The sequence below is a fragment of the Gymnogyps californianus genome, chromosome 3, assembly GCF_018139145.2.
Source record: "Gymnogyps californianus isolate 813 chromosome 3, ASM1813914v2, whole genome shotgun sequence".
NCBI classification, from domain to species: domain Eukaryota; kingdom Metazoa; phylum Chordata; class Aves; order Accipitriformes; family Cathartidae; genus Gymnogyps; species Gymnogyps californianus.
In genome coordinates, this window is record NC_059473.1 from 69157865 (window position 1) to 69168245 (window position 10381).

Below are 10381 nucleotides of genomic sequence, written 5' to 3' on the forward strand. Positions count from 1 at the left end.
TATTCCTGCCTGCGCGACTGCCTTCCGCTTCCTCACACCAGGGACTTCTCCTCCTCCCTTCTGCACCCCAGGAGAGGGCACACCACCCACCTCCCCTTCCCCTCACCACAGCGGTCCTGCCCGTGAGCAGCCTGCCTTCTCTTGCTGCTTTTCTGGTTGCAATCGCAGTCTGACTCCTTATTATTAAAGCGCTGCTTGTGGTTAATTGACCCCTGGGGAGTCAGAGCGTTGGGCATACGGTTCCGCCATACACCCGGCACCCACCCCCCCCCCCCGGACACCCTTTCCCCCGCCCCGGACACCCTTTTCCCCCGCTACGCCAGGAGGCCCTCAGCTGAAGACGCGTTACCCCACCGCCGGCGGCGGGGCGGGGAGCGCAGCGCCCGGCCAGCCGCTCCTTTCCGTTCCCCCGGCGCCGCCCAGAGCCGCCGCCCGCCGCACGGGCCGGCAGCAGGAGGAGGAGGAAGAGGAGCGGGCGGAGGCAGTGGCTGCCGGGCGGTGGATGGCGGCGGGGGCGAGCGGCGGCGGCGGCGGCCTGCTGCACTTCCTGCGGCTGCTGGGGCAGCTCAAGGTGAGGGCAGGGGCCGCGGGAGCGGCGCGGGGGAAAGGCCCGCCTCGGCGGGGCGGCGGACCCGCTGTGGGCCCGAGCGGCCGCGGTGGCTGGGGGGCTGTCTGCCCGCGGCCTTTCCGCGGGCCGGCGCCGGGGCCCTCGGGCGGGTTTCCCCAGCAATAACCGGAGCGGGGTCGCGGTTGGTGGCGCCCGGCCCGGCCGCCGGGCCTGGCAGTGGGGCGGCCGATGGAGAGCCGGGGCCTCCGGGGCGTGACTGGCGGCCCGCCGCGGCGCCTGCGGAGCGGAGACGGCCGGCCCTAGTGCTGGGGCTGCCGCGGGGAAACGTGGGCGCCGGCCGCGGGGAGGGGAGGGGTGGCCCGGCGCTTCGACGCGAGCACCGTGAGGCTGAGGAGAGCGCCTGCTGCTGCTGGTAGTGCTGCTGGTAGCGCTGGCGCTGCTGGTAGCGCGTTTTCCTTGCCTGTGAATAGCAATGCAAGGGCATCCCGTCACAGCCTCGGGGGAGCCCGGTCGTTGGGGCAGTTGTTTCCCGGAAGCATCAAAACTCACCGGAGCATGGAGGTCACGGTGGGGCAATATTTCTACTGCCGTCTCTGAAGTGAGGTCCTTCAAAACCTAAGGGTTTAACATTTGCATTGCTGTGACACTCGTCACCCAGAGAGTACCACGGACGGGATGGGTGTACAGGAAGGTGGCGAAGCCAGAGAGCGTATCTGATCATATGTACAGGATGGCGATGATGGCTTTGGTGACCGAAGACAAAAGCCTCAACAAGGACAGGTGAGACTGCCTCTGGTTATCATGACCATCTGTTAATGTCGTGGGAGAGCTGCAACCAAAATGTTTAAAATAGCTGTTGTCCTGAGGAAGAGCTTTTAAAACACACTGAAGGAGTTTGAAATCCTTTCCCCTCTTCTTTTCCCTCCATCCTTTGGACAGGATGCTGTTTACCTGGGGAGCTGAAAGAGGCTAAAGACTTTTATTGCTAAATTCCACGTGCTGAGGCAATTTGTTAATGCGGAGGCTCTGAGCTGGCCTTCTCTCAGGCCATAAGTAAGTGATCTGAAGACACTCAGTTAAAACACAGTTTGAAGCAACAGAAAGCAAAGGCAAAGCCATACACTGTGTAGAAGTTGTCAGACTTAGTTAGCACTCAGCAGTATGGAGCCTCAGAAATGATATAGCGTAGAAGAGAAAGCATCATCAGTGTTGAATGAGTTGTCAAGTCTAGTATGGAATCATGCTTGCTTTGTCCCTTCAGGAGCTGATGAAAATAGTGAAGGCTTTTTTGAGTGTTCTGCTGCAGATTGACATAGCTGCAGAGCTGTGAGTGTCAGATTATATACTGAATTTGGGATGACTCCAATCAGATTACCTTCTACCTGTCGCAGCACTAATGTGAAGTGTGTAATGTAGTTAGTCATCACAAAATCTCCAAAAGCCAAGCATACAAAAGCTAAGTACATTATTTTTGAATGCTGTGCTCTTGTACAAACTGAATTTATACTTGAATCTACATATACAAGCAGCAGCAGCTAGAAATCAGGAATTAAAATCGTGTCTAGGTGGAAACTACTTTCCTTAGCAAGGAAGTGAAAAATGTTATATAAAATTAAAAAACAAAAACCCCTTGTAAAATATATGAAGGGGATAAATTATCCAGCCTCTTAGCTTTATGAATAACAAGATATAACTTAAAATGCTGAAAAACTAATTATTCTGTCTTTGCTTCTTGTCAGATGCATACGATTAGCTTTGGTTCATGATATGGCTGAATGCATTGTTGGAGATATTGCTCCTGCAGATAATATCTCAAAAGAGGAGAAACACAGGAGAGAAGAGGTATGGACATAAGGCGTGAAGCCACATCTGCGAAGCGTTCTGCACGTTTTTAATGTTCTGGTGGTAGTGAAGGGGCACCCTCTAAGCAACATAATACTGTCATTGGCATTAGACAAGTATGCCATGAACAACCAAAGTTTTCAACTCATTGGGATTTTTGTACATGTAACATCACCAAGAACAAAGTTATGGAAGGAGAACCTTTGAAGTAACCTTCATGTTGGCCATTTATTCTTGAACTAGCTGGATTTTTGGTATCCTGAATTAGTCATGTTGACCAGCCTTACCAAGAGGTGGGGAGCGGGGAGTAGGTGCACTGAGAAGGGTGGGTGACGGTTTGTGGTGGATCATTTGTGTGGTGCCAGATTGTGTGGTTGTGACAGAGACTTTATTTAAACCATTTGCTCAGGGCTCCAGACACAGGTGCACAGGTCATGAGTCTTTTGAGTGCAGTGTGCCTAGAGTTATTTTATTTTTGGCCTTGTACATATCCAAACTGTTGGTTTGTCATTTCTGGTTTGCTACATTATTTGAAGAAAATGTAAACCACTCCTCCATCCACAGCTAGAGGGCAACGTGATGCCTCAGAAATTCTTTAGAGGCTACAATTAGCTCTTCAAAGAGTGTAAAAAAAAAAAAAAAAAAAAAAAAAAAAAAAGTTGCAGTTTTTTACAAAAAACATTCTCCCCCACCCACTTTTATGCTTGTTTGTTTAAAACTTGGGGTTGGGGGGGCTGTGACTAACTCTAGGAGTAAGCTCTTTGCTAAGAAAGTGGAAATTAAAGATCAAAGGGGTATTCAGTGTTCTTGAAGTACTATCTTTACTGACTGCAATTTTGGTATTTCTTTTTTTTCAATGTACTTTCTACTGTGTTCTTACACTAAACAAAAAAAACCTCTTTCCTGGAAGCCTCCAAAGGTTGTTTTGTCACAGAGGATCGGCTTCAACTTTGCCTAGAGGGAATTCTCATTTGTATTTAGGCAATGAAAAAGATATTTTGATGCTGAAGTATGTTTAAGAAGTTTTCTGAAGTATTTGCAGCTCCTTCTGCTCCCATTTCACTCAGTGAGGACTTTGCTGTTGACTTTGTGGGAAGGAGGAGCGTCAAGCATTAAATGTTTAGGCTGACTCTGAAATACTTTGTTGTAAAAATACACCAAGAGTAATGGTTTCATGAGGTGGCTTGAGCTGGATTGTCAATATGCTGCTTCTGTTGCAGAGTTCTCCTTTTTTTCCCTTTACAGCTGATGTTGAGCTGGTTCTGAAGTTTGCTGCTTGTGCAGGAAGTTTAATCAGCTAATTTCACCAAGGCTAAGGCAGCAGAAAAAGAACTTGATTTTAAAAAAAAAAAAAGTTTTGAGTTTTTTCTTTGGGGTTGTTTGGTTTTTTGGGTTTTTTTTGCCAGGTAAGTAATTTTCGCGTGCTAACCTTGAAATGTGATGAGCTCTAGAGCTGGAAGGAGGTGGGAAGGAATGAGACCTTGATGCTTAAGTGGTGGGGAGCAGCTGATTCAGTTCAGCCATATTGTGAAACTATACCCTGTATTTGAAGTGGAAAACAATCATGGCACAAACCCTTTTGTCTTGCCTGTGATGTTGATTGTTTCGGAAGCAGCCCTTAGTGTTACTAGGAAAATAGTAGAAATAGCACTGAGATGAGACTGATCAGCTGGGAGAGCACGAAGAGCATGCAGAACAATTTCTGCTTACTGGTTATACCATCAGTTTGATACTGCGTTAAACCTTGTACCAAGATTTTTGTTGTTGAACAAATGGTATCTCAGTCTGGGAGCACTGTTTTATTGCTGCAAGGTATTAAATGGATTTTTTTTTTCTCTGTTTTTCAAAATTGGAGATTTTTAAAGGCTTATGTTGTGTTGGCTGCCTGACAGTCAGTAGTTGTTCTCAGCCTTGCTAGTGGAAATATGCTAGTTGAGTGTTTGGGAGGGGACAGTTGCTTGTCAACACTAGGAGTTAGTATTTTGAAGCTGCTTTTATGAACTGCACCAATAACCTATTAAGTTCCAATGTTGCCTCCACTAGTTAAATCTGGAAGGCAGAGCTGGTAATTGATGGCAGTTCCCTGGCATTTGACTTGCCTGTTTTGCTCTGGGCTTCTTTTTGGACTCTTGAAGATATTGGATGCACTTTCAGGTTGTTTTTCTTGTGTTTTACACTAGTTCTTTAACAATTTACTTAAGTAGCTCCCAGAAAAGATTCTTCACTGAGTGGTCCTACTGTTTCTTTGGCAGATTTATGTACACATGCACTTTAGAATAATATACTGTGTAGTATATGTTTCTACAAACTTGGTAACAAGTAGTTAATTCTTCAAAACAGATGATAGAAATGTGCTTGCTCAAAAAATGGATAAATGGAAATGGCTTCTTTTTTTCAGGCAGCTATGCAACAGCTGACCCAGCTTCTGTCAGAGGACCTCAGAAAAGAAATCTGTGAACTCTGGGAGGTAAGTTTGCATTCTTTTAATACTTTGCTAAAATTCAGGGTGACCCATTGTCCTCTTCCTGTTTAGGTATGAAACTGTGTCATCTCTTATTTTGACCTCAAGCAAGGTAGATTCATTTGCTTGGGAGATAAAGCTAATGGTATGAGTCAAGGTCACTTTGGAATCCTTTTCAAACAGAAACCCCAAACTTTGGTAAAATAACCAGCTTCTGCCTTTGGTCTCTCAAAGTTCCAGATGAATCTGTCCAGGGCTTGGTTTGTACAACTGAAGGAAGGGTTTGTCCTCTACATCCAGCCTTCTTGGATATAAATCTGACTTCTTACTACGTTATCTCTTTTGTTCACATCTGGCCATTTGCAGCTCATTATCTTTTAATACAGGAAAAAATAATGGGAGCTGATGATGCCGTGGAGTATTTTCTGCTTTTTATGCAAGTAATAATTTATGTGAGTTCCGTTTCTTTATTATACAGCCCATTAGGCTGAAATATTTAGTAGTAACTTCTGGTTTAAACTTAAATGTGGTGTACTGACACAGAACAGTGCTTTTCTACAAACTACACAGATTGCTGGCTGGTCTTGGGTACCTTAAATGTTTGTATTGGAAAGTATCTTCTGTATTTGAAGGTGATTTAACTTTTTGATGTGAACTCACGCTGTTAATTGATAAGATCTTTTATACTTGCAAACTAGGGATGATTAGATTATTTCCAAACAATTCACGTTTATAATTACTGTGCTTTATCTTCTCCTGGCATACAGTCGCATGAGGACAAGTGCATCCACAATCTCTTGTTCACATGTTGTTGCAAACAAAGCATTATATGTTTCTTGGACTCTGTGACCTGAAACTGTATTTTATGCTGATATTCTTACTTTTCCACTTGTACTGTATTTAAATTCCAGATATTTGCAGCCAATTTCTGCCTTTTGTTACAGCACCCTGTTTGTTTGGAGTTTTTTTCTTGCTGTAGTTGTGTGGTGAAACTGGCAATGGGGATGGGTTTTCAGTGCTATAATTCAAGGTAAAGGGGGTAAACCAGCATAAGCAGATCTGGGAAATAATGTGTGTGCATTTGTTTTGTGAGCACTGGTTCCTTCTCCCTTGGGAAGCTGTTATAATTGAGGAACAGGAGTTTTTGATAGATAAGATTAGTCCTGTAGGACTACTATTTTTTTTTTTTGCATCTATTTTTTTCCTTTGCCTCAGTCTTCTCTTCTGATTGTGTAAGAGCTGGTTCAGTATGCAGTTCTTCAGCATGTTAGCTTTTTTTATCATTCTCATTAACCATAATTTAACATATGCACACTTTTGATCATTTGTTCTGTGTTTCTACCTTCAGGATAATTTATTGGCATTGAGTCTCCAATGCAGCAGTATGAGTGTAATCCACGTAGCAGCGAGTGTAACCTAAAAATCTAACGTTCCCATGTAGTCCTTCTAGTCTTATTTTAAGTGGAATAACTAGGTGCTTCATGAAAAAAAAAAAAGGGCAGGAAATAAGAAGCCTCTGATGACTTGGTATGATACTCTGCTCTTAGTTAGCCAGAGGCATTTCCCTCTGATTTCTTTTTGTGAGTGAAGGAAGTTATGGCCCAGAGCTGAACAGTGGCTGGAACAAAATCTGTTGACACTCTTAGCAAGTCCTTCCTGTACTGCTCTGCCCTCATCTCTGCCCCTCTTTCGCTTTCAGCTTTGAGGACTATTGCTTCGGACTGTATTGGTGGACACTCTGCAAGTGTAGTGTGGGGGAGAAAGGTAGCAGAAAGCTGCCTCCGATATATTTTCAATTTGTAACTTAATCCAGCATACGTTTGAAAAAACATTAAAGTAAATGAGTCAGCACACTTCAGCTCTGTCCTGCTTTTTTATTTTCAAGAGCAAAAGTACAGGAGTCATTTTTAAAAGCCAGACTGTGGTGTTTGAGAGACTGGTTACTGTTTTTCCAAAGTAGACTGCTACTTCGCGCTCTTAAACACCTGCGGGGAGGAAACAGTAAGTGTTTATTTCAGCACTGTGCACAGTTGCACATATAATAGCTGATGTTTCTTGAGGTTAATGTGAGCTGAGGTATGATAAGATCGTGGGTTGTATGGCACAAAGAGTTTGGTAACAGATTGATACTCCCAATTAATTGCTGGAGGTGGGACGGACCTTTATAAGCAAACAGCCATAGTTCTCCTTCTCCTGAAGTTCTCCTTTGTAATGCTGCCAAGAGTTTGTTCTCTTTGGTGGCCAAAAAAAAAGAGTAGAATTAAATAGATTTAAGAAAATAAGAAGCAGTATTTAAACAACTTAAAGATAAGGCAAAGCTCAGATTGAAAGGAGGAAAGGAAGGTAAAAATGTTGAAATGAAATTGATTACTAAAATGATCATCAAAATGTAATTGAAAATTCAGAGCATCATTCAAATCCAAATAAAGTAGTATATATGCATCAATCATGGCTATCAAAATCTGGATTTCTGACTTTCAAAGGTAAAGCAATAAACATAAGAAGAAACAGGCTCCTAATAGTATGTCAGACAAGGAAATGACCATGACACTTATCTGAGCATCACTGTGCTGGCATTACAACCCAGGATCTTGCCACTGTGAATGACACCCACAGTTGTCGTCTTAAGATGCAGAAAGAGATGCTGTGTTCTTTGTTCAGTAGGAAAAACTCTTCGTGCACTTGTGCTGCTGTCATCTGCAGAACTGCTGTGCGTCATGGCTTGTGTGGGTCTGAAAGCACAGATGGGCCCAGTGTGTGCTTAAGCCTCTGGTCTGATCATTGGTGGTGTTGATGATGCATGGGGTCAGACCTGCCAAGGGTATCGAGGTGATAGTAACCTGCACAGAAAGAAGCCTTTTTCTGTGGCTGGTTTTGGAAGTCAGGAGAAGACCAGCTGATGAGACATCAAATAGATTTAGAAAAGAGAAAATGAAATGTCAAACCCGTCTGCTGCCATCGCTGGAAGCAAATGACAGCAAAATTGTTAAAGTTGACTAGAAATGTGAATGACTTACAAATATATACTGATGATGACTGGAGAGAGGGAAAAGATAGTCGAGAGATTAAAGGACTTAGTCTGAAGGGGAGGAAACCCCTTAACGACTCCCCTCCCTATCTGCTAGGAGAGACATAAAGACATAAGCAGCTCAGACAGATTAGACCAAAGAGATTAAGGAGCGGCAGGAGAAACGTAAAGAACAACTCCTTATAAAAACAGCAAGTGGTGGAGAAAAGTGCAAAATAGGTCTTAAAAATAGGTAATGGTAGTGCAGAGGCACACACTGTGGTAATTCATAGCCTTAGCCAGGCCTGAAAAGATCTTTATATATAAAATGTTGTTAAATAGAACCTATTATTTAACTTGTATGTCATGTAGGGTTGCCTCTATATCATCCCTGATTCAGCTGAAACACTTGGTATGTTTAGAGTTAGAGTATGCAAAAGAATTGTGTTCATAAGTCCTATTGCATTTAATAGAAATTTGGCACGTAGTTATTTCAAGTGTTTTGCTGAATAGCAGTCTTAAAAAGAGAGTGAAAGATATAACTGTCGTGAATATTTATGGAGTGGCTTGTACTAACGAAGAAAATTCTAGATGTAAAGAGCTTCTAATACTCTGTTTCAGAACAACAAATTTTTTTTCTTATAACTGCAAATCTGTTCAGGAATATGAAAACCAGTGTACTGCAGAAGCCAAGTTTGTAAAACAGTTGGATCAGTGTGAGATGATACTGCAAGCATTTGAGTACGAACAGTTGGAAAACACACCTGGCAGACTGCAGGATTTTTACAATTCAACTGCTGGTATGACATTTGGGCTTTTTTCCGCCCCCCCTCCCCCCCCCCCCCCCCTTTGTAAATGAAATGAAATATACAAATTGCCTTTTTTCTGATAGACATCCAGAGCAAGTGAGAACTAGTTATTTTACTCATTGCTCAAGTACCCTAAATATTTTTGGGGAATCTTACTGCAGTGTGAAAATACCTTATATTTATCTGTAGGTGTTGAACCTGAATTCATTTATGCCAAGTTCCTTTTACATCACTGCTTACGTAGAGAGAGGCCCAGCTTTCATTACACTTGCATGTGTTTAAGGATCTCCCTGTAACATCAGAGGCGGTATAAAGGAGGCTTCAGTCTTCACCGATGCTCTGACAGCAGCTTGTTCCTACTTTGTTAGTGTTTCATGAACCAGTGAAGTAGACTTTGTTATCCCTACGTGGCCTTGTGTGACCTGCCCAAGGTACATGTGAGAACCAGCTCAGTGAAATCTTTTAGGTGCGATTGTATTACTCTTTATTCTGTCCACTGCTTTTCATCCTTTCCAAAATAAACTGATAGTTGAAAGGAAAAATAGGTAAAATAATAGTCTTTATTATTTTAGCAAGGGAGTTGAACACCAGAAGAGGACTGTGACTCCAAGTGTTCCTGTCCTGGGAAAAACTAGGGACAGACAAACTTGGGGAGAGAACCAGCAATCACCAGACACAGTCCCTGACAAATCTCATTTATACCTTGGTGACTCCTCAGGGAAATAATAAGCTCTCTGAAAAATGCAATAATTTGATTAGGGAAGAAGGGAAAAAAAAAAAAAAGGACAACATCAATAAAGCTGGAATACTTCATTTTCTAATTGACATCTTTGCCCTCCTACCAGAATTCAGTACCTTAAACTGAGCTGGTGTCTCAGTAGAGCATACAGCATATACCCTCAGTGCACCTGTAACTGGGGCGGGTTCCTGTAGCAGGATACGTGGTATGGGATTATCTTGGTCAAGGTGCATCCCTTTTTGAGCTCTTAAGTGTCTTAATAGAGCACAAAATATTTTTATAAGTTTTTTGGGAAGAATGGCTGTAACTACTCTTATAGTTATTCCATAGTTGGATTAAACTGGGAGTACTCTCTTTCTGAAAAGAATAATTTGACATTTATTCTGAGCCTAAAGCGACATCACTGCTAGCGTTTCACTGCCAACCTTTCACACATAGAAAAATGAGAGCAGTTTTAATTAACTTCCCCTTTCTTTTGTTTTGCAGGAAAGTTTGTTCACCCAGAAATACTCCAGCTTGTATCTCTGATAAACACAGAAAGGAATAAAGAAATAGCTGCTACATCTCCTCCACATTCCTGAGGTGCTCCTAAAAGCTGTAGCTATAATAAATACTTTGTTTCATATTCTGTGCATTATTTTTCCTCCTATAACATCACTAATTCTGCCAGGAGATTTTTTTCTGTGTATTCACTGCTGAGAATCCCAGGACCACTTAGATAGGAGCAGGTAGGATAGTTACCTCCCAGATCAGAGGTTGTGTCAAGGACCAAATACTTAGAAATAGCTTGTTTGGGTTTTTTCTTTTTTTTTTTAATCAGCCTCTGATTGATGCAGTCTCAGTTACAAATAGATTCTCCACTGGGGAAATTGATAAGTTTAAAAACTAGCTGATTGCAATCTAATCTGTTCATGTAATGCACTGACTGGGACAGGTAGTCTTGTTCTGTGACTTC

At 42.9% G+C, this 10381-nt stretch overlaps 1 protein-coding gene across 1 annotated transcript; it reads left to right on the plus strand.

Annotated features, from left to right (window-relative positions):
* The first annotated feature begins 360 nt into the window (after nucleotides 1-360).
* On the plus strand, nucleotides 361-10051 carry HDDC2 (HD domain containing 2). Its single transcript, XM_050893927.1, has 6 exons — nucleotides 361-571; nucleotides 1227-1348; nucleotides 2308-2410; nucleotides 4809-4877; nucleotides 8540-8678; nucleotides 9913-10051. Exons 1-6 carry the CDS (start codon nucleotides 503-505, stop codon nucleotides 10005-10007), a joined length of 597 nt encoding a protein of 198 aa, XP_050749884.1. The 5' UTR covers nucleotides 361-502; the 3' UTR covers nucleotides 10008-10051.
* Nucleotides 10052-10381: the final 330 nt, after the last annotated feature.